At 46.1% G+C, this 25,866-nt stretch overlaps 4 protein-coding genes and 17 non-coding genes across 27 annotated transcripts; all 21 read left to right on the top strand.

Moving 5' to 3' along the window:
- Positions 1-2,793: 2,793 nt before the first annotated feature.
- Positions 2,794-5,412, top strand: srsf2a (serine and arginine rich splicing factor 2a). Of its 5 annotated transcripts, XR_011106035.1 has the most exons (5): positions 2,794-3,339; positions 3,526-3,845; positions 4,110-4,379; positions 4,548-4,608; positions 5,031-5,412. XR_011106035.1 is itself a non-coding variant. In XM_068754430.1 (3 exons), the coding sequence occupies exons 1-2, from the start codon at positions 2,984-2,986 to the stop codon at positions 3,836-3,838; spliced, it is 669 nt and encodes a 222-aa protein (XP_068610531.1). In that variant the 5' UTR covers positions 2,794-2,983; the 3' UTR covers positions 3,839-3,845; positions 4,548-5,412. The 5 variants fall into 5 exon arrangements, 2 of the variants coding, with proteins under 2 accessions (XP_068610531.1, XP_068610530.1); XR_011106033.1 differs by having other exon boundaries at positions 4,548-5,412; XR_011106034.1 differs by having other exon boundaries at positions 4,110-4,608.
- Positions 5,413-5,795: 383 nt separating this feature from the next.
- On the top strand, positions 5,796-7,946 carry mxra7 (matrix-remodelling associated 7). Of its 3 annotated transcripts, XM_068754726.1 has the most exons (5): positions 5,796-6,135; positions 6,462-6,545; positions 6,648-6,681; positions 6,793-6,901; positions 7,511-7,946. In XM_068754726.1, exons 1-5 carry the CDS (start codon positions 5,890-5,892, stop codon positions 7,623-7,625), a joined length of 588 nt encoding a protein of 195 aa, XP_068610827.1. In that variant the 5' UTR covers positions 5,796-5,889; the 3' UTR covers positions 7,626-7,946. The 3 variants fall into 3 exon arrangements, with proteins under 3 accessions (XP_068610827.1, XP_068610828.1, XP_068610826.1); XM_068754727.1 differs by lacking the exon at positions 6,462-6,545; XM_068754725.1 differs by having other exon boundaries at positions 6,462-6,681.
- A 171-nt stretch (positions 7,947-8,117) lies between these two features.
- On the top strand, positions 8,118-10,213 carry st6galnac1.1 (ST6 (alpha-N-acetyl-neuraminyl-2,3-beta-galactosyl-1,3)-N-acetylgalactosaminide alpha-2,6-sialyltransferase 1, tandem duplicate 1). The gene is made up of 9 exons (XM_068754531.1): positions 8,118-8,216; positions 8,304-8,493; positions 8,577-8,739; positions 8,822-8,987; positions 9,069-9,207; positions 9,293-9,396; positions 9,484-9,567; positions 9,644-9,743; positions 9,828-10,213. The coding sequence occupies exons 1-9, from the start codon at positions 8,119-8,121 to the stop codon at positions 10,029-10,031; spliced, it is 1,248 nt and encodes a 415-aa protein (XP_068610632.1). The 5' UTR covers position 8,118; the 3' UTR covers positions 10,032-10,213.
- Positions 10,214-10,660: 447 nt separating this feature from the next.
- LOC137910528 (U5 spliceosomal RNA) lies at positions 10,661-10,774 on the top strand. Its single transcript, XR_011106060.1, has one exon. It is a non-coding gene; the product is annotated as a U5 spliceosomal RNA (small nuclear RNA).
- A 926-nt stretch (positions 10,775-11,700) lies between these two features.
- On the top strand, positions 11,701-11,814 carry LOC137910527 (U5 spliceosomal RNA). The gene has a single exon (XR_011106059.1). It is a non-coding gene; the product is annotated as a U5 spliceosomal RNA (small nuclear RNA).
- A 473-nt stretch (positions 11,815-12,287) lies between these two features.
- Positions 12,288-12,401, top strand: LOC137910526 (U5 spliceosomal RNA). The gene has a single exon (XR_011106058.1). It is a non-coding gene; the product is annotated as a U5 spliceosomal RNA (small nuclear RNA).
- A 473-nt stretch (positions 12,402-12,874) lies between these two features.
- On the top strand, positions 12,875-12,988 carry LOC137910535 (U5 spliceosomal RNA). Its single transcript, XR_011106066.1, has one exon. It is a non-coding gene; the product is annotated as a U5 spliceosomal RNA (small nuclear RNA).
- A 483-nt stretch (positions 12,989-13,471) lies between these two features.
- On the top strand, positions 13,472-13,585 carry LOC137910537 (U5 spliceosomal RNA). The gene has a single exon (XR_011106068.1). It is a non-coding gene; the product is annotated as a U5 spliceosomal RNA (small nuclear RNA).
- Positions 13,586-14,052: 467 nt separating this feature from the next.
- On the top strand, positions 14,053-14,166 carry LOC137910533 (U5 spliceosomal RNA). The gene has a single exon (XR_011106064.1). It is a non-coding gene; the product is annotated as a U5 spliceosomal RNA (small nuclear RNA).
- A 1,045-nt stretch (positions 14,167-15,211) lies between these two features.
- On the top strand, positions 15,212-15,325 carry LOC137910525 (U5 spliceosomal RNA). Its single transcript, XR_011106057.1, has one exon. It is a non-coding gene; the product is annotated as a U5 spliceosomal RNA (small nuclear RNA).
- Positions 15,326-16,251: 926 nt separating this feature from the next.
- LOC137910524 (U5 spliceosomal RNA) lies at positions 16,252-16,365 on the top strand. Its single transcript, XR_011106056.1, has one exon. It is a non-coding gene; the product is annotated as a U5 spliceosomal RNA (small nuclear RNA).
- A 473-nt stretch (positions 16,366-16,838) lies between these two features.
- Positions 16,839-16,952, top strand: LOC137910540 (U5 spliceosomal RNA). The gene has a single exon (XR_011106071.1). It is a non-coding gene; the product is annotated as a U5 spliceosomal RNA (small nuclear RNA).
- Positions 16,953-17,425: 473 nt separating this feature from the next.
- Positions 17,426-17,539, top strand: LOC137910523 (U5 spliceosomal RNA). Its single transcript, XR_011106055.1, has one exon. It is a non-coding gene; the product is annotated as a U5 spliceosomal RNA (small nuclear RNA).
- A 483-nt stretch (positions 17,540-18,022) lies between these two features.
- Positions 18,023-18,136, top strand: LOC137910536 (U5 spliceosomal RNA). Its single transcript, XR_011106067.1, has one exon. It is a non-coding gene; the product is annotated as a U5 spliceosomal RNA (small nuclear RNA).
- A 467-nt stretch (positions 18,137-18,603) lies between these two features.
- LOC137910532 (U5 spliceosomal RNA) lies at positions 18,604-18,717 on the top strand. The gene has a single exon (XR_011106063.1). It is a non-coding gene; the product is annotated as a U5 spliceosomal RNA (small nuclear RNA).
- A 634-nt stretch (positions 18,718-19,351) lies between these two features.
- On the top strand, positions 19,352-19,465 carry LOC137910529 (U5 spliceosomal RNA). The gene has a single exon (XR_011106061.1). It is a non-coding gene; the product is annotated as a U5 spliceosomal RNA (small nuclear RNA).
- Positions 19,466-19,941: 476 nt separating this feature from the next.
- LOC137910534 (U5 spliceosomal RNA) lies at positions 19,942-20,055 on the top strand. The gene has a single exon (XR_011106065.1). It is a non-coding gene; the product is annotated as a U5 spliceosomal RNA (small nuclear RNA).
- A 466-nt stretch (positions 20,056-20,521) lies between these two features.
- LOC137910530 (U5 spliceosomal RNA) lies at positions 20,522-20,635 on the top strand. Its single transcript, XR_011106062.1, has one exon. It is a non-coding gene; the product is annotated as a U5 spliceosomal RNA (small nuclear RNA).
- A 392-nt stretch (positions 20,636-21,027) lies between these two features.
- Positions 21,028-21,141, top strand: LOC137910539 (U5 spliceosomal RNA). The gene has a single exon (XR_011106070.1). It is a non-coding gene; the product is annotated as a U5 spliceosomal RNA (small nuclear RNA).
- A 703-nt stretch (positions 21,142-21,844) lies between these two features.
- Positions 21,845-21,958, top strand: LOC137910538 (U5 spliceosomal RNA). The gene has a single exon (XR_011106069.1). It is a non-coding gene; the product is annotated as a U5 spliceosomal RNA (small nuclear RNA).
- Positions 21,959-24,258: 2,300 nt separating this feature from the next.
- Positions 24,259-25,202, top strand: LOC137910382 (E3 ubiquitin-protein ligase TRIM8-like). Its single transcript, XM_068754820.1, has 2 exons — positions 24,259-24,910; positions 25,152-25,202. The coding sequence occupies exons 1-2, from the start codon at positions 24,305-24,307 to the stop codon at positions 25,200-25,202; spliced, it is 657 nt and encodes a 218-aa protein (XP_068610921.1). The 5' UTR covers positions 24,259-24,304.
- The last annotated feature ends 664 nt before the right edge of the window (positions 25,203-25,866 follow it).

Raw genomic sequence — 25,866 nt, 5'->3', positions numbered from 1 at the left:
GGGCAGAGCAGCGTCGCATCAGCGCCACGGAGTCCAGGACGTTCAGGCCGTCTTTAATGACCTCTTGACCTCCAGCTCCTCTTCATCAGCGGTTCTCATTCTGACCCCGGAGCTCTTGATTTAAATATTTTCTCCACAGCGTCTGCTTTAAATGTGTGAAATCAGTCGGAACTCTCGGGACAAAAAGGTTTTGACGCGTGGGAAGGGAACGCTCACCGCCACAGGTCTGGTCCCCAGGAAGTTGAGGTCGGTGTTCTCCCCGAACAGGAAGCCCTCCGGATGGGTGGAGTCAAACTTCTCCCCCGCCCATGATGAAGTGACTGGCGAAGTAACTCCCTGCAGGGACACTGACCTTTAGGATTTATGCACGAATTACAGAGGAAGTCTTCAGTCTAGATTTCAGCAGGACGGTTTTTCATTTCACGCATTTGTCTGATTGCCCTGGTGGTTTCGGCCCTTTCTTTGTTTGTTTTTCTGCTCCAGGACTCTCTCTCTATATTTAGAACTGAAGAAGCCTCTTTGGATGAGAGCTGAAACGTCTTCTAACTTGAGCTAGTGGTTGAGCCGGACCGGTGACAGCGTCCTGGCCGGGCTTGTTGTTTGTCGCTGGCCACGAGAAGCTTGTTTGGGCGGGTGACAAGACGTTCATGCCTCTAAATCACAGGCTGCGCTAATATCATAAGCCTGTAATGGAGGTTTAAAATGGAACGACCAGCCATGGACAGCCCGGTCGGCCAGAGGAAGCATTCAACACGGGCCAATCGGGAAGATAAAAAAAAAAAAAGCCCAGATGACTGGTTCTGGGACGGACAGATTGGTTTCACCAGAGAGCCAGGCTGCCCCCCCCCCCTCCTCCCGGGGGTTGTAAAATCATAAATTCACAGACGGCCACAGAGTTCCTTTTGTAGATAAAGACGTTACAAAGCGAACTGTGGGATCGATGAACTCCAGTGTTTATTTTTTGAGGGACATTTTGATTTACTTTGTGTCTCTGTGCACTTCTTTTCAAAGAAACTTTGTTTTTGTCTTTGTTTTCAAAGGAACCGTGGGATTACTGCCCCCCAACGGGGATCCGAAGGCAGCGAGCTGGAATCATAAATGTCCCGCAGAGAACAACAAGAAGCCAGATTTAATTTATAACTCAGGTATGAGGTCCAAAGGACAGTCAGGTGGACGGCTCGTAAAGCTCTGGCTATCTGTCCTCCATGCTTGGGTTGGGGGGGGGGGTCCGGAAGTGGTGTAAGGATGGATTGTGGTGACCCAATAAAAGTTTAAAGGAGGTTTGTGCCTCTATTGGTGGATGATGCCTAAAATGAGCAGAGTTTAAATGGTTACAATAAAATACCAGAAATCTTCATCGTCATTAGCTGCTGAATGCAACCTAAAAAAAGGTGAGGGGGGGGCTTCACTCCCATCCTCTGAAGATCTATCGGGAGTGATTGATTTGGTATAGACACAGACTGAGGCAGCCCGGTGACGCAACACCCCCCCCCCCCCCCATACTGCTGAAATATGCGCCAAAAGAAGAGAGGAATGCACGTATATGAATATTATTTATATATATTATGTCAGACATGATGTTTTTCATAAGTAATAAATAAACTGTTTAACTATAAATTAGTGATGCGGACAGAGGATTCAGGTAACCGGACGAGAAGCCCTGCACCCCCCCCCCCCACCCCCCCCAAACATAAATCACTGGACAAAAGCAGATTCGTTTGGCGACCTACCTGATTTCGGTGGATAACGATACACCGAATTGGACGGCATGTCCACTTCTTCCACGCCGATGTTCTGTCTGCTGATTAAAGCTCCCATTTCCAGTCACACACGCACAAAAAAAAAAAATCCACGCACGGGTTTAACGCGCATAACACTCCAGGTTCGCTCTCTGCGCAGCGTCTCCCTTATTCAATATCATTTCATTAATCCGGCCGGCCTGTCCATTCCAATCCCCGTCGTGAATGTACCACCGGGGGGCTGGGGGGGGGGGGATTAGTAGTTGTTTTCTGACTGCTTATCCAACAGCGCAGCCCGTTTTGAGACAGAAACAGCCGTTCAATAACAGATACGCGCTCCCGCGGCGCGCCGCAAACGCGCAATCGATGGAAAAGGAAATCTCCGTGTAGAAATCAGAACGTCGACATCTCCGGCCCGCTGGGTGTTGATCATATACCCCCCCCCCCGGTGCTGATCGCTGCTGGATACTGTCAAAGAGGTCTGTGGCTCCGCGTGACGTCACTCAGGCACAAATCCGGGCTGGCTTTTTGCGCAGTCCTCCTCTCTCCGAGCAGAGTGACCTTCCTATGCCAAATGGGCGAGCGGCGTTGACTGCAGTGCAGAGACAAGCACTTACCGTCTGGAAACGATGTCGGCAACAGATCGATAATCGAGCATAACATGGGGAGAACTATCCATATATTATTATAAGAAAAATAAACGGAATCCTTTTTTTTTGCGCAACAAGTCGGACCGTAGAACAGATTGCGAGTTATATAACGACGCAAAATTAAAAACAAGAATTTCCAGAGTTGGCAAAGAGGAGGAGTTTCCTCTCGTTCTTTATCGGCTGGTTTTTACGATATCTTCAAACGAACAAAAGACGAATAGCGGTTCCCGTTTGCCTTTATTGACGACTCCCCGTCGATAGGGGGCAGTATAAATGTTGGGAAGGTCGCGGAACAAATAGGCAAGCCAATCAGAGGAGGTCTGAAGTGGCAGCCAATCAGGCGCCGCCAATGGACAGCCAATCATTCGAGGCCAGCGGGTGCGCAATGAAAGGCGAAAGGGAAACGTCGTTGCCGCCATTTTACGTGGAGGCAGCGCGGTAGGAGCTAGCTTAACTTTTGTTGTTTTGAGCTATCGATAAACGTAGTTATATCCCCGATTGGAGAATCGTTAATTGAACGTTGATAATTTTTACCGAACGACAGAACTCGTCTCGGTTTTCGTCTTTATTGTCCGGCTTTGTTGCTCGACGAAAATGAGCTACGGAAGGCCGCCGCCAGACGTCGAAGGAATGACCTCCCTGAAAGTGGATAACCTTACTTACCGGACCTCGCCGGAGACTTTGCGGCGAGTTTTCGATAAGTACGGCCGCGTGGGCGACGTCTATATTCCCCGAGATAGGTATACGAAAGAGAGCCGCGGCTTCGCGTTCGTGCGCTTCCTCGACAAGCGCGACGCGGAGGACGCAATGGACGCCATGGACGGCGCGCTGCTCGACGGGCGGGAGCTCCGCGTGCAGATGGCTCGCTACGGACGGCCCCCGGACCCCATGTACAGCCGGAAAGGTGGACCGCAACGCAGATACGGAGGCTACGGACGCAAAAGCAGGAGGTACGGACTCGCGTGGGGTCGACGAGGCTTTGTGTTGGTTAGCTCCGCACAACGAGCACGTGGTTTAGCTACCGCGATCCGCCATCGATCAGCGGGTTTGAGTGGCTGGTCGCCGTTTGTTTACGCCGTTTTTAATCTGTTTATGTCTCAAATGTGCTTGAAATTTGTTCCTTCCTGCAATTGCAGCCGATCCGGCAGCCCCCGTCGGCGCAGGCGCAGCCGCTCCAGGAGCCGGTCCCGATCCAGGAGCCGCAACCGCTACAGCCGTTCCAGGTCCCGTTCCTACTCCAGATCCGGGTCCAGATCGAAGTCCAAGTCCAAATCGAAGTCCAAGTCCAGAACACCCAGACGGAGCAAGTCCAAGTCCAAGTCCCGCTCCAGGTCCAAGTCAAGGAGCAGAACCCCTCCATCCAACAGGGGGTCCAAATCCCGGTCCAGGTCCAAATCCAAGAGTAGGCCGAAATCACCGGAGGACAACGGAGCAGAAGCAGAGTCTTAATCCAACGGTATTCAGGGGGGGGAGGAGTCTAAAATACTTGTCTGAATTTAAATACCATTGGGACTGTCGCCCTAGTCCTCTGTGTGCTTTAGCGTTAGCTGTGTGTTCAGCTAACGCTAAAGCACCACAGGCAACAGCAGATTTGGGTTGATGGCCCTGCATCACATTCCAAAATGGTGGCAGGCATCAATCATATGTGCTGATGGGAGGGGGGGGGGGGGGGATGCTTCACTGGAAACGTTCACCTAAATGTGGAATTCTTTCCTCCAAGCTGCGGAGTCCTGTTTGCAAAGGGAGGCGCAGGCGATGGGGGTGTGGCAGTGTGATAGCAGTTAGTGTGTGGCCCGCCCATGTGACCGGCCTGTTGCTGAGGGTGATGGCAGTTGCTAAGGAGCAGGTCGCCATGGCGGTGGTTCGGGCGGTCAGTTGGTGTATGAGGTGGTGTGGTGAGGTACGTTGACGGGGGCGTCACGGGCAGGTGGGCTGGGCTCTGTTCCACCTGCGGTGTCCCCCGCCTCTCACCAAGGGAACGGACCCCAAGGTTTGTTTGTTTTTTAATATGCCCCCGAGCGCTAGTATGTTACCGAGGGGGGGGGTTGTTAGAACTGTAATTAAATATGGCGTCAGCCGAGATCAGACCGGCATCATTTAAACGGCGTGGCGCTTCCTGTTTGGCTCCGGCCCAACTCCTCTGTCTCTCTCTTTGCAGATCTGAGGACGGATTCTTTGAGGACGCCGGGAGTCGGTCGCCGCTGAAGGCGGACTCAAAGGTTATTGGAGTTTTGGTCTAAAGTCTTTTATTTCACTTTATTGTAAACCTGATCGTTTGTGAGAATATTGAAAGGGATTCCACACATAAAAATAAATTGGGCCTTTTATTTCTAAAGATTTCTGTTTGCTTAAATTTGTACTTGTTAACAAATTCATTTTTTTTTTCTCCTAGCGGATGTAAATTTGTTCTCGTTAAATCCCTCGTTTTAAAATCCTTTCTGGGTGGAAACGACCGTTTAGCAGCCGAGTGTCTCCGATGTCGACTTTCCAGCTGTTGCTTCCTGTACATTTAAAAACATCTCTGTGCCCGTCCGGCACCGTAGCGTCTGTCGAAGCTTTTCTTTATTCTTTGCATTTCTGTCTGGCTTGAGTTGTTTTTCATGACTCTAACCCTCTCTCTTGTGTATCTTTTGTGCACTAGGCGCAGTTGTGTAGCGGTTGAGTAATGCTGGTTAGCTGTTAAGGTGCGGTGCAGTGCGGCGGCGCGGCGTGTTGCGGTGCTGAGCACCCGGTGCCGTTCCGGGGCTCGACCCTCCGCTGCCGTTTGCCGGTTTGTAAGCTCACAGGTGCGGCAGATCGACCATCCTCTCCCGTCTTGTGAGCTCCTCCCCCTTCATGTGCTGTAAAGATTCTCTCTTGACTCCTCCTGCCCCCCCCCCCCCCTGTGGCTTATCCACTGTTCATCTTGGTTCTGATTTGGGTCCACTTGGACTCCCTAGTGAAGGGTTCAATGGGCGTTCCAGTACTTGTGTTCCATTCCTGTCGTTTAATTTCTTCAGGCGAATGCCAATAAAGATCTTTGTCGTAAATAAAATCAATGCTTCCTGTTTTTCTGTGTGTTTGGTTCTAAAGTTTTTATTTATTCAGTAGCAAAAACATAAATAAAATGAGCCCAGACATCCTGTGTGTGTCCTCGGGTTCTGATCCAGCAGTAGAATAAGCTCTAAAATCAATAAAACCCGGGGTGGGGGGCGGTCCTAAGGGCGCTGATATCCGGCATACCTGTGTGGAGGCGGGGCATCCTCAGGTGAGCCCCGCCCACCTCCCCTCTGCTCCTCTTCACCTGGATTAGCGAGAGAGCCGAGCACGTTGCATCGTGACGTGCTCGGCTGATCCGCGCTGCAGGGGCGGGACCAAGGGGGACGTGACGTCACGCTCGTAGAGCAGATTGCAGGATATATCCCCGGTGCTCGTTAGCGCCGCACGCTCGGTGAGGATTATCACAGGCATGTGAGGGCGGACCGGCGGGACCAGGGGTCACTTCGTCCCGGTGTCGAGCCATGGATCTGACGCTCGTCCTGTCGGCCGCCATCTTCACGCTGCTCGCCCTGGTGGTCGCCACGTCGCTGCTGAACGGATATCCGTCCTCCCGGAGCACCCCGGAGTCCCGGTCGGAACCGGCGCCGAAGCAGAACGGACACGTACCGGAAAAGGAGAAGGAGGAGGAGGAGGCGGCCGGGGACGCCTGGTGTGATATCAGCGGGAGCGGCCACGATCACTGGGACGTGGTGAAATCCGTGCAGTCGGTAAATCAGCTGTTCGTTATTACGTCATCATCTCTTAATCTCTTTTACTCACGACGCACGGAGAACCGGAAACATAACGGGAACGAAACCTGGATTAAATCAGAGCGGAATTAAGAATTTAAATTATGGGGAGTCTGGTTTCACATCGGGGGGCGGGGCTTATGGGTGGCTCTGTGCTTTTAGAATTTATATTTAAATGAACTAAAGCGAGTTTCAGATCATGAACGTGAAAAATAAAAAGTTTAATATTCTGAAAGAAAGCCTCAGATTAACGGAGAACCAGCGGGAGGAGTCATCTCCATCACGGTGCTCCTTCTCCTCCTCAGGAGGAGGAACACCCCCACCCTAAATCAGGAGATCTGGACGCGCTGCTCGAGCTCTCCTCCACCACCACCGCCACCAGCTTCGAGGTGGACCCCCCCTCCCCCGAGGCCTCCACGGCGAGGGGTCGAGGGTCGTACATCGGCCTCTCTGATAAGGAGCTCCTAAAGTTTGCTTTCCGCGCCCCCCAGACCGGAGGAGCGGCGGAGAGCCCGGAGGTCCAGGGTGAGCCCCTCGACCCGCCGGACGCACGGGCAGGGTGGTTGTGGTGGTGGTTGTGGTTGTTGTTGTTGTTGTTGTTGTTGTGTTTCTAATCCGCTTGTTGTGTGACATCAGAGAAAGTGGAACCGAACGAAACGAGCGCCTTGAAGTACGTCCCCGGAAAGGCGCGGTCCCACCACCTGGAAATGATGATGTCCAAAGAGGAGCTGGAGGAGGAGCAGAGGTCAGTGCAAGGTCGTCGTCCCCCCGTCCCCCCCGGCAACCTGGCAACCTCACAGCTTCAAAAGTTCTACACAAATTCTGTTTGAGCCCCCTAAAAACCACCGACGCCTCAACGCCTTTCTGGAAATGTGCCGTTCTAGCGACTCTTAAGATCCTCCTCTTCCTCCTCCCTCCTAATCTTCCTCTCTCTGACATCACGTGTTTGCTCGCCGTCCTCCTCGGGGCAGATTGAGCCTCTGCCAGGCGTCGAGGTTAAAGGTTGAAAGGAAGATGAAGGCAGCAGGCACATTTAAAATAAAGCTAACGGCGTTAGCTTAGCTCCACACGAAGCCCCCTGGAAGCATGGGTAGAGAACTAGCCTAGCCTGTGCAAAGGTAGCAGGCTAGGCTATCCCAGCAGCTAATCATTAGCGTGATTTTATTATGTTTGTTCCGTCCTTCGTGTAGAATCGGATCTATTTTACGAGCCTTTGCTCTATGACTGTTTATTGGCTTCCTGGAGTCTCTGATGGTTGCCTGGCAACAGCACATAAATTCTAATCAATATAATCGAATGAGTTTGCGCCCCCCCCCCCCCCCCCCCTCTCATCCCTTCATTCGTTCCTTCCCAGGGTGCAACGGGAGCAGCTGGCCGTCATCTTCCAGCTGCTGCAGGACAACAAGGAGACGTTCGGGGAGCTGTCGGACGGGGACGTGGAGGAGCAGCTGAGACTCTACTCCATCTGAGAAGGACGACCCCCGACCCCCCGACCGACCCCCCGACCGACCCGTCCGGCGCTCTGCTGGTTGTAGTTCTGAAGGATCTTCATCCACAGTGAAGATGAAGCCACACGAGGACATTCTGCAGCCCACAGCGGGGGCTAAATCTAGCAAGAATCAGGAGCCAAAGGGAGGAGGTGTTAGTTTTCTACCGTCGCTAATGAAGGAAATGTGTTTTGACTTTTTATTTTTATTTTTATTCAATGGCGTCATTAGTGAATCTTCAACGGGTTCAAATCTGGTGAACTCTATTCCACGACTTCTCTGTTGTGCAATAAAAAAAAGAAAAGAAGCTAATTGTGTTCCTTTGACAAGGTGCGCGTGTGTGTGCGTGTGTGTGTGTGTGTGTGCGTGTGTGTTAGTAAAGCCCCTCCCCAAACACGTTCTGCGGGTTTTCCCGCCGTGACGCACAAACTCAACGGAAAGCAACACAAAGTCATTTCACTTCCGTCCTTCCGGGATGCAGCTGAAAACTTCCCGGATTTTCTCTGCTCTGGCTTTGATCTCCGTTTCCACGGCGTGTTTCCTTTTATTCTGGGAACGCTTATCCAACGTCAGGTAAGCAGGAAGAATCATTTCAAGTGTCGCAAACGGTTCTTCGTGTCGCTTTTCTTATTGGCCCAAAAAAAAAAAAAACATTTCCAGCTGGACCGTCTCAGGAAAAATCCGACCCAGACTCGAAGGCCGTTTCTCCGGCGGCGATGACCTGCGAGGCTCCTCCCACGCCGCCGCGGATGAGACTCCCATGCCCGTCCTCTCCACGGAATCCTTCTCCAGGCCCCCTCGGTGGGATTTTGAGGACATCTATAGCCTGGATGCCCCACCCAGACGTACTGTGAGCATGTTGGGACGGGACACGACTGAGACGCCGGCGGCTTCAGGCGAGAAATGACGTGTTCGCTCTGGTCCCGTTTGAAGCCGTGCGTCCGGTCCGTGCGGAACTCCGACGCCGAGGGCTTCAGGGAAGCGTTCCTCCCCGCCGTGCGTCTGTTTCTGCACAGAGACAACATCAACGTGAGCGAGTGGAACCGGCTCTCGCATTTCAACAACCCTTTCGGGTTCATGGGCTACAGGTACGACGGTAGGTGCCGACTACGGGGAGCCGGGAGGGCCAAGTCTCACGAGAGCGAGATCCGCTCGGCTCATTCTTTGTTCCGTTTCAGATGTGATGCCGTCGGTGATGTTGATCCCAGAGCCCCGCCATCCGCTCCTCCCCCCCCCGAAGCCCGGCGGGGACCGGTGCGTCCGGTGCGCCGTGGTCGGCACTGGCGGGATCCTCGGCGGCTCTAAGATGGGGAAAGAGATCGACGCCCACGATCACGTCTTCCGGTGAGAATGAGAGAGAGGGCGATCCCGTATCATCCCCTAATCCCATTGGACGCTATCAGGATGTCGTTTTTTTGGTGACAGGATGAACGGAGCGGTTATCAAAGGCTACGAAGACGACGTGGGAACCAGGACGTCGGTGTACGTCCACACCGCCCACTCCATCACCACGTCACGCCGCTTGCTCCGGGCGCACGGGCACGCGGCGGTCCCGAACGACGAGGTGCCCGAACCGAACCGAACCGCGTCTCGAGTGGTTTCGCTCGGCCTCATCCCCGTGACCCCGTGACCTTGTCCCATCCGCGCAGGGCATCAGGTACGCGATGATCCCCGAGGGGACGAGGGACTTCTACTGGCTCCGGGCTCTTCTGAAGGGAGAGCAGGTCGCTGCCGGCCCACATCACAAGGAATGGTGAGCACGCACACACACAATGATGGTAGTACAGACGTAATGCATGTCGCTATCTTTGCTGATGTCCGGGTTCGACCCCCCCCACAGGCCCAGGATGTACTACGGCGGGCAGTTCAACGAGAGTCGCTTCTATGTTCTGCACCAGGACTTCCTGAGATACGTGAAGAACAGGTCGACTCCCACAACAGCCGGCTGCAGCCATTCCCGGCCACGCGTGTCCTTATTTGATGCTATGCTCCGCCCACAGGTTCTTAAAGTCCGCCCTCCTTAACTCGACGTACTGGTCGTATTTCCGGCCCACAAGCGGGGCGTTCACACTCTTCCTCGCTCTGCACACCTGCGACACGGTAAGTTTTTACGTTAAACTCAAGCACCTGCCCTGAACATTCCTTTTTAAGGAATGTTTTATATTGGCTGCGATTTATTCCCAGGTGAGCGCGTACGGATTCATGACCGACGACTACGAGAAATACTCCAACTACTATTACGAGAAGAATAAAACCGAGGTGGTTTTCTACATCAGCCACGACTTGCTGCTGGAAAAGGACGTGTGGAAGAAACTGCACAACAGCAACATCATCAGACTTTATCAAAGAACGCAGACAGAGGATGAATGGAGCCTCAGGAATGTGTGAAAGGCGTTACGTATGTTTATTCGACTAAGTATGACTCGGGGGGGGGGGTTTAACTGTACTTGTACTATAATACATCCTATTGTTTTAACTGTACTTGTACTGTAGTACATCTTATTGTTTAGACTGTACTTGTACTGTTCTACCATTCTATCTAATAAATATATTCATCATCATCATCATCATCAGACTGCGACCTTCTTTTTGCCTGCCTTTTTTCAGTCGCCAAATTATACTGGATTATATTTTTATAAATAAGTATTTAAGTATTTATGATGATAGTTCTGTCGTGTAAAAACAACATAAAATTAAACATTGGTATTTTGTGTGATTTTTCAATGTTTCCTGTAAATATCTTTACACGTAACGAAATTACAGCGATTTTAAGTTTAAACTTCCTCAACCCGGAAACGAGGTGCTTTCCCGTCATGCCTTGCGCCATATTCTTGATAACTAACCTTCTGGTGCATGGCGCTTAAGGAAGTTATTTTTCATTGCAACAACACAGGACGTTAGTTGTTCTGTAAAAGGATTCTAAGTCGACTTTGTTCTAACGTGCTTTAAAAGTGAACCGGCACCGAAGGTCCGGTTGTCGGTAACGGCATCGGTCTGACTTCCACCCAGAAGGCAGATCACTCTTGTTTCACTTCAGATCGTATAAATCTTTCGCCTTTTACTAAAGATTTCCGTGGAGTGGAACAACAAGAGTTTTACCTAATTTTTTGATGCCCTGCGAAAGTGGGGCTTCCTCTGCCTGTGAAAAGCGAATGGTGGCCAAGCTACAAAATAGTTACGCGTATTCCTCTAAGGTTTCTGACATACTATAATAAATTATAAATAAATCTACAATTATTAATTAGCTTCTGTACTAGTTTTCCTGTATTCTAGGTAATGTTACCTTTCTACGTTAAATTATACAGCTCCAAACGCAACTCTTCGAAGTAGCCAATCAGCGACAAGCCGGAAATAAGCCTGTTCTCCCGTCATGCAATGCGCCTCAGCCGTTTGTTGCCGGAAGTGGAATGTTTTCTCTTCGCCGATTTATTTTATTTTTGTGTTTCGTCCAACACGGGAATTTAGAGTTTCTGTAAAACGTAACGTGACTTTGTGCGTTTTACCTGACCCTTCACTGAAACTGTTCTTGCCGGTAAATAAAAGGCTTCTACGGAAGCGGCATATCAACCTTTTTCGCTTGGTTACCCATGAGGCTGCTTAGTTATCGGTTTCGCCACAGCCAATCAGTTTTTTGATGCCCTGCGATAGCGGGGCTTCGTTTTATATGTGATAACCGAGTTTAGGTAAGGTGTAACTCAGAGTTGTAATACCCAGAGTGTCCACCAGGGGCTCCAAATCACAGATTCTGAATAAAGTGCTTATGGCGAAACTCACAAAGCAGGATGTCTGTATTTCTAAAATGTTGGTATAATTTTTAATTCTAATAACTACAGTTTCATATTATTCACAATGCTGTTGTTTACATCACTCATGGGTTATTTCATGGTAAATTGTCCACAGGAACCAATAAAGTTCAATTGCCTGACAATCCGGAAGTGAACTTGTTCTCCCAAAATGCCATGCGCTTCACAAGTTTAAGTCGGTATTTAAGGTGAACCAGAACTGAAAGTCCTGTTGTCCGTAATGGCGTCGGTCTGACTTCCACCCGGAAGGCAGATCACTCTTGTTTCACTTCAGATCGTATAAATCTTTCGCCTTTTACTAAAGATTTCCGTGGAGTGGAACAACAAGAGTTTTACCTAATTTTTTGATGCCCTGCGAAAGTGGGGCTTCCTCTACCTGTTAAAAATAAGTGCATCTGTTAGTTCGGATTGAAATGTTCAGACACATCTGAGTAGTTTCACCCAAACTCTCTGACGATGTGGATCTGATTAATTAATAAGTATCAGGTGGGTCAGTTCACCTGTATTTTCTATTATGACAGTTTTCTTGGTTTTAAATCTTAAACTACAGCAACACATTTATTCTGAAAGGTATTATACATTCATGATGTCACTAAAATATAAGCAATACAATATTGTATTTATATGATGTTATTTACAAAACAGATTAATTGTTTGTTTGATTGTAAATTCTTCCAACCAAGTTATGCAGTCAATCAACGATCAATTGCCTGACAATCCCGAAGCGAACTCGTTCTCCCATAATGCCATGCGCTTCGGAAAGTGGGTATTTAAGATGAACCAGGACTGAAAGTCCTGTTGTCGGTAATGGCGTCGGTCTGACTTCCACCCAGAAGGCAGATCACTCTTGTTTCACTTCAGATCGTATAAATCTTTCGCCTTTTACTAAAGATTTCCGTGGAGTGGAACAACAAGAGTTTTACCTAATTTTTTGATGCCCTGCGAAAGTGGGGCTTCCTCTACCTGTTAAAAATAAATGCATCTGTTAGTTCGGATTGAAATGTTCAGACACATCTGAGTAGTTTCACCCAAACTCTCTGACGATGTGGATCTGATTAATTAATAAGTATCAGGTGGGTCAGTTCACCTGTATTTTCTATTATGACAGTTTTCTTGGTTTTAAATCTTAAACTACAGCAACACATTTATTCTGAAAGGTATTATACATTCATGATGTCACTAAAATATAAGCAATACAATATTGTATTTATATGATGTTATTTACAAAACAGATTAATTGTTTGTTTGATTGTAAATTCTTCCAACCAAGTTATGCAGTCAATCAACGATCAATTGCCTGACAATCCCGAAGCGAACTCGTTCTCCCATAATGCCATGCGCTTCGGAAAGTGGGTATTTAAGATGAACCAGGACTGAAAGTCCTGTTGTCGGTAATGGCGTCGGTCTGACTTCCACCCAGAAGGCAGATCACTCTTGTTTCACTTCAGATCGTATAAATCTTTCGCCTTTTACTAAAGATTTCCGTGGAGTGGAACAACAAGAGTTTTACCTAATTTTTTGATGCCCTGCAAAAGTGGGGCTTCCTCTACCTGTGAAGAATAAATGTATCTGTTAGTTCGGATTGAAATGTTCAGACACTGAACTCGTCTGAATAGTTTCACTCCAACTCTTTGACGAGTTGCATCCGATTTAATTAATAAGCAACAGGTGTGTCAGTTCACCTGTGTTTTCTATTATGTTAGTTTTCTTGGTTTTAAATCTTAAACTGCTACAGCAACATATTTATTTTTAAAGGTATTATACATTCATGATGTCATTAAAATATAAGCAATACAATATTGTATTTATATGATGTTATTTACAAAACAGATTAATTGTTTGTTTGATTGTAAATTCTTCCAACCAAGTTATGCAGTCAATCAACGGTCAATTGCCTGACAATCCCGAAGCGAACTCGTTCTCCCATAATGCCATGCGCTTCACAAGTCGGTATTTACGATGAACCGGGACTGAAAGTCCTGTTGTCGGTAACGGCGTCGGTCTGACTTCCACCCAGAAGGCAGATCACTCTTGTTTCACTTCAGATCGTATAAATCTTTCGCCTTTTACTAAAGATTTCCGTGGAGTGGAGCAACAAGAGTTTTACCTAATTTTTTAATGCCCTGCGAAAGTGGGGCTTCCTCTACCTGTGGAAAAATAAATGTATCTGTTAGTTCGGATTGGAATGTTCAGACACATCTGAATAGTTTCACTCCAGCTCTTTGACAAGGTGGATCTGATTTAATTAATAAGTATCAGGTGTGTCCGTTCACCTGTATTTTCTATCATGTTAGTTTTATTGGTTTTAAATCTTAAACTACAGCAACATATTTATTTTTAAAGGTATTATACATTCATGATGTCACTAAAATATAAGCAATACAATATCGTATTTATATGATGTTATTTACAAAACAGATTAATTGTTTGTTTGATTGTAAATTCTTCCAACTAAGTTATGCAGCCAATCAACGATCAATTGCCTGACAATCTCGAAGTGAACTCGTTCTCCCATAAGGCCATGCAAGTCGGTATTTACGATGAACCGGGACTGAGAGTCCGGTTGTCGGTAACGGCGTCGGTCTGACTTTCATCCAGAAGGCAGATCACTCTTGTTTCACTTCAGATCGTATAAATCTTTCGCCTTTTACTAAAGATTTCCGTGGAGTGGAACAGCAAGAGTTTTACCTAATTTTTTGATGCCCTGCGAAAGTGGGGCTTCCTCTACCTGCGAAAAATAAATGGGTTGTTAGTTAGGAGTCTCAGGACTCGAAGCTTCGGATGCAGAGTTAATTTGGATTCTAAAAAAGCTGGGTCTGAATTAAGTAGTTCAACAGGACGTGCTTCTAATCTAATCATATTATGTTATTTTTATTTCATATGTGTATATATTTGGGGGGCTTGGAATCCGTGTCCAGGGACAACAGGTGTAAAATAGCCCTTTGGCTAATTCTGGCACATTTAAAGAAATGTTTATTAATGTTTGCTGTCCCTGTTAAATAAATTAAATTAAATACTAGCAGCCTCATCGTTTACCTGCATGTATTTCAGGTCATATTCGTTTTGCCAACATGACAGATTCATTTTTAGAAGAATTTACACACCTGATCTGATTAAAATAAATACAGTATATTATTTTGTTCATATGTTGTTGTTTACATCAGTATTTGATTGTTTGTTTCATTGTAGATTCTTCCAACTAAGTTATGCAGCCAATCAACGATCAATTGCCTGACAATCTCGAAGTGAACTCGTTCTCCCATAAGGCCATGCAAGTCGGTATTTACGATGAACCGGGACTGAAGGTCATCATCATCATCAGACTGCGACCTTCTTTTTGCCTGCCTTTTTTCAGTCGCCAAATTATACTGGATTATATTTTTATAAATAAGTATTTAAGTATTTATGATGATAGTTCTGTCGTGTAAAAACAACATAAAATTAAACATTGGTATTTTGTGTGATTTTTCAATGTTTCCTGTAAATATCTTTACACGTAACGAAATTACAGCGATTTTAAGTTTAAACTTCCTCAACCCGGAAACGAGGTGCTTTCCCGTCATGCCTTGCGCCATATTCTTGATAACTAACCTTCTGGTGCATGGCGCTTAAGGAAGTTATTTTTCATTGCAACAACACAGGACGTTAGTTGTTCTGTAAAAGGATTCTAAGTCGACTTTGTTCTAACGTGCTTTAAAAGTGAACCGGCACCGAAGGTCCGGTTGTCGGTAACGGCATCGGTCTGACTTCCACCCAGAAGGCAGATCACTCTTGTTTCACTTCAGATCGTATAAATCTTTCGCCTTTTACTAAAGATTTCCGTGGAGTGGAACAACAAGAGTTTTACCTAATTTTTTGATGCCCTGCGAAAGTGGGGCTTCCTCTGCCTGTGAAAAGCGAATGGTGGCCAAGCTACAAAATAGTTACGCGTATTCCTCTAAGGTTTCTGACATACTATAATAAATTATAAATAAATCTACAATTATTAATTAGCTTCTGTACTAGTTTTCCTGTATTCTAGGTAATGTTACCTTTCTACGTTAAATTATACAGCTCCAAACGCAACTCTTCGAAGTAGCCAATCAGCGACAAGCCGGAAATAAGCCTGTTCTCCCGTCATGCAATGCGCCTCAGCCGTTTGTTGCCGGAAGTGGAATGTTTTCTCTTCGCCGATTTATTTTATTTTTGTGTTTCGTCCAACACGGGAATTTAGAGTTTCTGTAAAACGTAACGTGACTTTGTGCGTTTTACCTGACCCTTCACTGAAACTGTTCTTGCCGGTAAATAAAAGGCTTCTACGGAAGCGGCATATCAACCTTTTTCGCTTGGTTACCCATGAGGCTGCTTAGTTATCGGTTTCGCCACAGCCAATCAGTTTTTTGATGCCCTGCGATAGCGGGGCTTCGTTTTATATGTGATAACCGAGTTTAGGTAAGGTGTAACTCAGAGTTGTAATACCCAGAGTGTCCACCAGGGGCTCCAAATCACAGATTCTGAATAAAGTGCTTATGGCGAAACTCACAAAGCAGGATGTCTGTATTTCTAAAATGTTGGTATAATTTTTAATTCTAATAACTACAGTTTCATATTATTCACAATGCTGTTGTTTACATCACTCATGGGTTATTTCATGGTAAATTGTCCACAGGAACCAATAAAGTTCAATTGCCTGACAATCCGGAAGTGAACTTGTTCTCCCAAAATGCCATGCGCTTCACAAGTTTAAGTCGGTATTTAAGGTGAACCAGAACTGAAAGTCCTGTTGTCCGTAATGGCGTCGGTCTGACTTCCACCCGGAAGGCAGATCACTCTTGTTTCACTTCAGATCGTATAAATCTTTCGCCTTTTACTAAAGATTTCCGTGGAGTGGAACAACAAGAGTTTTACCTAATTTTTTGATGCCCTGCGAAAGTGGGGCTTCCTCTACCTGTTAAAAATAAGTGCATCTGTTAGTTCGGATTGAAATGTTCAGACACATCTGAGTAGTTTCACCCAAACTCTCTGACGATGTGGATCTGATTAATTAATAAGTATCAGGTGGGTCAGTTCACCTGTATTTTCTATTATGACAGTTTTCTTGGTTTTAAATCTTAAACTACAGCAACACATTTATTCTGAAAGGTATTATACATTCATGATGTCACTAAAATATAAGCAATACAATATTGTATTTATATGATGTTATTTACAAAACAGATTAATTGTTTGTTTGATTGTAAATTCTTCCAACCAAGTTATGCAGTCAATCAACGATCAATTGCCTGACAATCCCGAAGCGAACTCGTTCTCCCATAATGCCATGCGCTTCGGAAAGTGGGTATTTAAGATGAACCAGGACTGAAAGTCCTGTTGTCGGTAATGGCGTCGGTCTGACTTCCACCCAGAAGGCAGATCACTCTTGTTTCACTTCAGATCGTATAAATCTTTCGCCTTTTACTAAAGATTTCCGTGGAGTGGAACAACAAGAGTTTTACCTAATTTTTTGATGCCCTGCGAAAGTGGGGCTTCCTCTACCTGTTAAAAATAAATGCATCTGTTAGTTCGGATTGAAATGTTCAGACACATCTGAGTAGTTTCACCCAAACTCTCTGACGATGTGGATCTGATTAATTAATAAGTATCAGGTGGGTCAGTTCACCTGTATTTTCTATTATGACAGTTTTCTTGGTTTTAAATCTTAAACTACAGCAACACATTTATTCTGAAAGGTATTATACATTCATGATGTCACTAAAATATAAGCAATACAATATTGTATTTATATGATGTTATTTACAAAACAGATTAATTGTTTGTTTGATTGTAAATTCTTCCAACCAAGTTATGCAGTCAATCAACGATCAATTGCCTGACAATCCCGAAGCGAACTCGTTCTCCCATAATGCCATGCGCTTCGGAAAGTGGGTATTTAAGATGAACCAGGACTGAAAGTCCTGTTGTCGGTAATGGCGTCGGTCTGACTTCCACCCAGAAGGCAGATCACTCTTGTTTCACTTCAGATCGTATAAATCTTTCGCCTTTTACTAAAGATTTCCGTGGAGTGGAACAACAAGAGTTTTACCTAATTTTTTGATGCCCTGCAAAAGTGGGGCTTCCTCTACCTGTGAAGAATAAATGTATCTGTTAGTTCGGATTGAAATGTTCAGACACTGAACTCGTCTGAATAGTTTCACTCCAACTCTTTGACGAGTTGCATCCGATTTAATTAATAAGCAACAGGTGTGTCAGTTCACCTGTGTTTTCTATTATGTTAGTTTTCTTGGTTTTAAATCTTAAACTGCTACAGCAACATATTTATTTTTAAAGGTATTATACATTCATGATGTCATTAAAATATAAGCAATACAATATTGTATTTATATGATGTTATTTACAAAACAGATTAATTGTTTGTTTGATTGTAAATTCTTCCAACCAAGTTATGCAGTCAATCAACGGTCAATTGCCTGACAATCCCGAAGCGAACTCGTTCTCCCATAATGCCATGCGCTTCACAAGTCGGTATTTACGATGAACCGGGACTGAAAGTCCTGTTGTCGGTAACGGCGTCGGTCTGACTTCCACCCAGAAGGCAGATCACTCTTGTTTCACTTCAGATCGTATAAATCTTTCGCCTTTTACTAAAGATTTCCGTGGAGTGGAGCAACAAGAGTTTTACCTAATTTTTTAATGCCCTGCGAAAGTGGGGCTTCCTCTACCTGTGGAAAAATAAATGTATCTGTTAGTTCGGATTGGAATGTTCAGACACATCTGAATAGTTTCACTCCAGCTCTTTGACAAGGTGGATCTGATTTAATTAATAAGTATCAGGTGTGTCCGTTCACCTGTATTTTCTATCATGTTAGTTTTATTGGTTTTAAATCTTAAACTACAGCAACATATTTATTTTTAAAGGTATTATACATTCATGATGTCACTAAAATATAAGCAATACAATATCGTATTTATATGATGTTATTTACAAAACAGATTAATTGTTTGTTTGATTGTAAATTCTTCCAACTAAGTTATGCAGCCAATCAACGATCAATTGCCTGACAATCTCGAAGTGAACTCGTTCTCCCATAAGGCCATGCAAGTCGGTATTTACGATGAACCGGGACTGAGAGTCCGGTTGTCGGTAACGGCGTCGGTCTGACTTTCATCCAGAAGGCAGATCACTCTTGTTTCACTTCAGATCGTATAAATCTTTCGCCTTTTACTAAAGATTTCCGTGGAGTGGAACAGCAAGAGTTTTACCTAATTTTTTGATGCCCTGCGAAAGTGGGGCTTCCTCTACCTGCGAAAAATAAATGGGTTGTTAGTTAGGAGTCTCAGGACTCGAAGCTTCGGATGCAGAGTTAATTTGGATTCTAAAAAAGCTGGGTCTGAATTAAGTAGTTCAACAGGACGTGCTTCTAATCTAATCATATTATGTTATTTTTATTTCATATGTGTATATATTTGGGGGGCTTGGAATCCGTGTCCAGGGACAACAGGTGTAAAATAGCCCTTTGGCTAATTCTGGCACATTTAAAGAAATGTTTATTAATGTTTGCTGTCCCTGTTAAATAAATTAAATTAAATACTAGCAGCCTCATCGTTTACCTGCATGTATTTCAGGTCATATTCGTTTTGCCAACATGACAGATTCATTTTTAGAAGAATTTACACACCTGATCTGATTAAAATAAATACAGTATATTATTTTGTTCATATGTTGTTGTTTACATCAGTATTTGATTGTTTGTTTCATTGTAGATTCTTCCAACTAAGTTATGCAGCCAATCAACGATCAATTGCCTGACAATCTCGAAGTGAACTCGTTCTCCCATAAGGCCATGCAAGTCGGTATTTACGATGAACCGGGACTGAAGGTCCGGTTGTCGGTAACGGCGTCGGTCTGACTTCCACCCAGAAGGTAGATCACTCTTGTCTCACTTCAGATCGTATAAATCTTTCGCCTTTTACTAAAGATTTCCGTGGAGTGGGACAACAAGAGTTTTACCTAATTTTTTGATGCCCTGCGAAAGTGGGGCTTCCTCTACCTGTGAAAAATAAATGCATCTGTTCATTCGGATTGAAATGTTCGGACACATCCGAATAGTTTCACCCAAACTCTCTGACGATGTGGATCTGATTTAATTAATAAGTATCAGGTGGGTCAGTTCCCCTGTATTTTCAATTATGTTAGTTTTCTTGGTTTTGAATCTTAAGCTGCTACAGCAACACATTTATTCTGAAAGGTATTATACATTCATGATGTCATTAAAATATGAACAATATAATATTGTATTTGTACGATGTTATTTACATAACATATTCATTGTTTGTTTGATTGTAAATTCTTCCAACCAAGTTATGCAGTCAATCAACGGTCAATTGCCTGACAATCCCGAAGCGAACTCGTTCTCCCATAATGCCATGCGCTTCACAAGTCGGTATTTAAGATGAACCAGGACTGAAAGTCCTGTTGTCCGTAATGGCGTCGGTCTGACTTCCACCCAGAAGGCAGATCACTCTTGTTTCACTTCAGATCGTATAAATCTTTCGCCTTTTACTAAAGATTTCCGTGGAGTGGAACAACAAGAGTTTTGCCTAATTTTTTGATGCCCTGCGAAAGTGGGGCTTCCTCTACCTGTGAAAAATAAATGTATCTGTTAGTTCGGATTGAAATGTTCAGACACATCTGAATAGTTTCACTCCAGCTCTTTGACAAGGTGGATCTGGTTTAATTAATAAGTATCAGGTGTGTCCGTTCACCTGTATTTTCTATCATGTTAGTTTTATTGGTTTTAAATCTTAAACTACAGCAACATATTTATTTTTAAAGGTATTATACATTCATGATGTCACTAAAATCTAAGTAATACAATATCGTATTTATATGATGTTATTTACAAAACAGATTAATTGCTTGTTTCATTGTAAATTCTTCCAACTGAATTATACAGCCAATCAACGATCAATTGCCTGACAATCTCGGAGTGAACTCGTTCTCCCATAAGGCCATGCAAGTCGGTATTTACGATGAACCGGGACTGAAAGTCCTGTTGTCGGTAACGGCGTCGGTCTGACTTCCACCCGGAAGGCAGATCACTCTTGTTTCACTTCAGATCGTATAAATCTTTCGCCTTTTACTAAAGATTTCCGTGGAGTGGAACAACAAGAGTTTTACCTAATTTTTTGATGCCCTGCAGAAGTGGGGCTTCCTCTACCTGTGAAAAAATAAAGTTTTTATTAGGTTCGCTCTTGGGAGAGTTGGGTCTGATTTAGTGGACTATTATCAGGTGTGTTTTCTTGGTTTTAAATCTTAAACTGCTACAGTGACACATTTATTTGGAAAGTATTATACATTCATGATGTCACTAAAATATAAGCAATACAATATTGTATTTATATGATGTTATTCATAACATACTAATTGCTTGTTTCATTGTAAATTCTTCCGACTGAATTATACAGCCAATCGACGATCAATTGTCTGACAATCCCGACGTGAACTCGTTCTCCCATAATGCCATGCGGAATTTAAGATGAACCGGGACTGAAAGTCCTGTTGTCCGTAATGGCGTCGGTCTGACTTCCACCCAGAAGGCAGATCACTCTTGTTTCACTTCAGATCGTATAAATCTTTCGCCTTTTACTAAAGATTTCCGTGGAGTGGAACAACAAGAGTTTTACCTAATTTTTTGATGCCCTGCGAAAGTGGGGCTTCCTCTACATGTGAAAAATAAATCATGGCTAAGCTATAACAGGTCAAGGGACGCATGTTTCTTTAAAACCTAAGGTTACTGCCAGCCCTTAAGACTTTAAAAATCTGCAATTAATAATTAGCTTCCGTGCTAGTTCATCTGCATTGCAGGTAATGCTATTTTTCTACGCTAAAGATAATCACGTTTAATATGGGTCGACGTAACTGAAAAAAGAATGTTTAGCATATATTATTGTCCAGCTGGGGGCGCTATTGCACCTCGGTTTTTCACTAACAGTCAGTGAACAGCGAAGAAGACGGGAAAAAAGCAGAAGAAGCTTCTCTCTGAGAGCTAGAGCTAAAAATAAAGAATTAAACCGAGCCCGATGTAGAAACGTCACATAACATGTTCATTTTTAGATAAAGTGTACATTCTATCGGGGTTTCATTTCATATTGACTTAAAATAACGCAGACAGCTACTTGGAAATGCCCGACAACCCGGAAGTGAGATTGCAATCCCATCGTGCTTTGCGCCATATTTTAGCAAACTAACTCAAAATACGCGCAACATTGTACGCCTACAGTATAAATAAGTAGTTTATCCGTGTGTTTGATGCTTTGTGTACTGTTATACTTCATTACGTGACAATTCTGACAGAAACCCTGACTCAAAGTGATATCGCCGTGAATCCAGTCCCAGCGGTCGAACACGGGGAGTTCAGATCACTCTTGTTTCACTTCAGATCGTATAAATCTTTCGCCTTTTACTAAAGATTTCCGTGGAGTGGAACAACAAGAGTTTTACCTAATTTTTTGATGCCCTGCGAAAGTGGGGCTTCCTCTACCTGTGGAAAAAAACAACTAAAAGTGTCGCAACGAGTTTCCAGGACGTCCGGCCTTGTATTTAGGTGGCGTCACGTCGTATGGGGCCGAACTAACCCGCCAGAAGTAAGACACACTCTGCAAAATGGCTGCTGGGCCGACTGCAGCAACAAAAAGTGCCTTTTAAATGCGTTTCATATTCAGTTTCATATTAATTTCTATGTCTGAATCTCATGCAGATCTGCGGACCTGCCCCAGAGGAGCAGCACCGACACGGAGAGAACCCCCCCACAATGATAGTTAAATGTCAGAGTGATGTATGAGGTCACTCAGCGAGGCGGCTCAGCCCCCCCCCCCCCCGCATCATCCAATTACACCCAAAACCAGTGATCCCATGACCGACACAGACATCTTGGAATTTTCTATTGCTATCTATCATTCATGCAACAAAATAAAATGCACATGCGGTAAAACAAATAATAACACAGCTGGAGGTAGGAAGTTTAATATGAACCTTTTGTGTTTAAAAAAAGCACAAAGGAAGAAAGGGAAGTTGTTGTTCTTGATGCAGAGGAGACTCAAACATGTATATTATACAGACTTATTTGCACTGGAGCCAGGAATTACCCCCCCTGCTGGTTGGGTCTTGATGGATGAAATAACATCTTAAAAAATGGGTCTTGGTATGTGCGTAAATAAATCCGGTTCTGGTCTGTGCGAACGGGAAGCTTTTGCTCTGAAGTCGGCTTTTACTTTGAAAATCCTCACCGGAAGTGTGTTGACGTCCTGGTTTTTGTTCGCGCTGGTTGGAGACCGAGTCCGGCTCGCCTGCATTCCTCCTCTCTCCCTCTAAAGCCTGATCGACAGACAGAGAAAGAAAGAACGAGAGAGAGAGAGAGAGAGAGGGGGGAGACGCAAATTATTATTCACAACCGTGTTGGATTTCTTTTTTTTTCTTTTTTTTTTTTATGAAGCGCGACTCTTACCGGACGCCGCGGCCGCGCAGGAACCGAGAACCCGGTCGGGAAGCGTCTCTTTCTGGGACCTACAATGGCGACAAAAGGCGTGTTTCTCCTTCTGTAAAGACGTCGGCGTTGATGTGTCTGTAGGTCAGCTATCGAACACGGAGGATATCTCCTTTTCTTTTCTTTCTCTCTCTCTCTCCCCCAAAAAACGAGGATTTACAAGATGGCCGATGACAGCTACCTCTAACAAGGACAGAGACGCGACGTCCCCTTTAAGATTAGCGGGGGTATATCTATTTTTTTTATTATATTTCCATCGGCTAATTAAACAAATATGGCTGCTTTTTTGAGATAATGGCTATAGCTCGGGTCTAGCTAGCAGAAAATAGTGCTGCTTGAAAATGGAGAGGTGACGTCTGAGCTAATTTAACCGAGAGAAGGAAGTAGGGGGGGAAAATATGTTGTTAGCTAAAGGCTAAAAAAAAAAAAAAAAAGGTGCAAAGCTGAAGCTAGCTGCGGCTCGGAGTGATCTTTGTGTCAGGAGATATTTGATAGATGAGTCGGGGGGTAGGCGGCGGCGAGGGGGGGGCTGGTGGGGGGGGCAGAAAGGCTACTCGACAGCAGCCAACATTCCTGCGGATCCTAAAAGCCTTTGTTTTGTGCGCAGGAGCCGGACTGGAAAACTATTAGCTATGCAGTAAACGGGCTCCGGAGGACGGTGCGGGTTTATCCCCCCCTCAGATTAAAACTAAAAAGCCGAGGCCTTGTGTGTGTGAGGCGGATTGAAAGGCTGGAGGCGTCGGGGCGTATTAAATTGAAGTTTTATGCGTTTTTTTTGCGCAGCGTTGTGATTTTCTGCGTGTCCTTGAGGTGTTTGAGATCAAACGCATCCAGGTTATTGTTGTTTTATTTAAAGCTGATCGTCCTTCTCGTGGTTTCACGCTTCCTCTTTTTTTTTTTTTTTTTTGTTGTGCTGGTATGAATCGGTCCGCAGTCAATCCTAGTCCGAGTGACGCGGAGTAAAGTCCTCCAGGTCCGGGGCCCGATCTGTTCCGGACCGATCCGGATATTTAGCTCAGTGCCTTGTTGTGGTGGTTTTTACCTGTAGCTTGGGGAGGCCTGCTAGCTAGCTAGCTTCCTGTGGGCCCATAAACACACTGACTGTAATCTGTGTAACGTGTGTGCGTGCGCGTGCGCGTGCGTGCTGTGTTGTCATCCTCGCCTGAAGCCTTCTCCGGTCATTTTTCTGGAATTTGCCTTCTTGCTTCAGCAGTAAAGCCTCTCGGGGAGGTTCCTCTCATTTGATCCTCCCGGCGGGGGGGTCGCCTGCGCTCCTTGGAGGGGGGGGGGGGTTCTTCTCGAGCCCGGCGGTCCAGTTGAACTTGACGCCCGGTGCATGCCGGCCCGCGCCGCGATGGCCTCTGACATGGCGGAGACGTGGAGGAACTGCTTCGAGGAGGAGCTCATCTGCCCCATCTGCCTCCACGTGTTCTCGGACCCCATCCAGCTGCCCTGCAAGCACAACTTCTGCCGCGGCTGCATCGGCGAGGCCTGGGCCAAGGAGTCGTCGCTGGCGCGCTGCCCCGAGTGCAACCACGCGTACACGCCCAAGCCCGGCCTGGAGAAGAACCACAAGCTGTCCAACATCGTGGAGAAGTACAACGCCCTGAGCGTGGAGAAGGCCGCCGCGCCGGCGCCGCAGTGCATCCTGTGCCGCCGGGGCCCGCCGCTGCCGGCCGTGAAGGTGTGCCTGCGTTGCAACGCGCCGTGCTGCCAGTCCCACGTCCAGACGCACCTGCAGCAGCCCTGCTCGGCGCTCGGCCACCTGCTGGTGGAGGCCGAGGCGGTGAAGGCGTGGACCTGCCTGCAGCACGACGAGTACCGGCTGTACCACTGCGAGGCCGAGCAGACGGCCGTGTGTCAGTACTGCTGCTTCGCCCGCTGCCACCCGAGCCACGGGCACGCCGTCGCCGACGTGGAGCTGCGGCGCAACGACATCAGAGTAAGGGCCGTCCCGCGCACGCACGCGCACACGCGCACACACACACACGCACACACACACACGCACACACACGCACGCGGTCGATTCTCGGTTTCCACTTTGTGAGATTATGAAGGACGCCCTCCAGGATGGGCTGCTGATGAAACTGATGGGCGGTCATATAATATCTCATAAAAGTAGCCTGGGGGGGGGGGGGGGGGGTTGTCAGATAAACGTTATCTGCGTTCATTTTGGACCCGAGATCGTCTCCGTCCTTCGCGTCCCGTTTTACGAGGCGTTTTTCCACTCGTGATCCGACTCCGGCCTTCGTTGTCGTCTGTTGGAATGACAAACAATGCAGCGGGGGGTGGAACAATGACCCCCCCCTCGGAAGGCCTTATCTCTCCAGCACAGGTGCATCCTCGCTCGGGGATCGCGGGTGGGAGTGGAGACGAGTGGGGGGGGGATTAAAGCGATTTGTCACTTGATTCTGCCGTCTACTCGGGGCTTTTTATTAACCTCTTCCAGAAGTGATCGGGTCGTCCCCCCCCTTTTTTCCTGCGGTGTGAGGGGGCGCCGTGAAGGCTTTACCGCTGACTGAGTCATGCAGCTCACCGAGACCCGGCTAAATGTGTCATTTCCTGTTGGTGATGCTTCGTGTATGGTTAATGGGCCTCCTGGGGAACAGGAAGTTCTGCTGGGCGGGACCCGGTCTCGTCTCTAAAGCCTTTAAAGCAGCGTTTTCTACGTCCCGCTTTCACTGAAGCCTCTGCGCTCAACAAACGGCGTTTTAAGGAGCTACAGCGATCAATCATCTGACATTAGCTTGTCACAGATGAATGAGAACTTTCTGTTAAAGCAAATTCCAATTATTGACCGAATCAATAAAGCTATCCGTCTCATAACCGGGCCGCCCATAAGCTCCTCGTATTGATCTGCGGCGGACAGACGCAGAAGAAAATGGACGCTGACGAGGC

Source organism: Brachionichthys hirsutus, chromosome 21 (genome assembly GCF_040956055.1).
Source record: "Brachionichthys hirsutus isolate HB-005 chromosome 21, CSIRO-AGI_Bhir_v1, whole genome shotgun sequence".
In the NCBI taxonomy this organism is placed as follows: Eukaryota; Metazoa; Chordata; class Actinopteri; order Lophiiformes; family Brachionichthyidae; genus Brachionichthys; species Brachionichthys hirsutus.
This window is presented reverse-complemented; position numbering and strand designations above follow the sequence as displayed.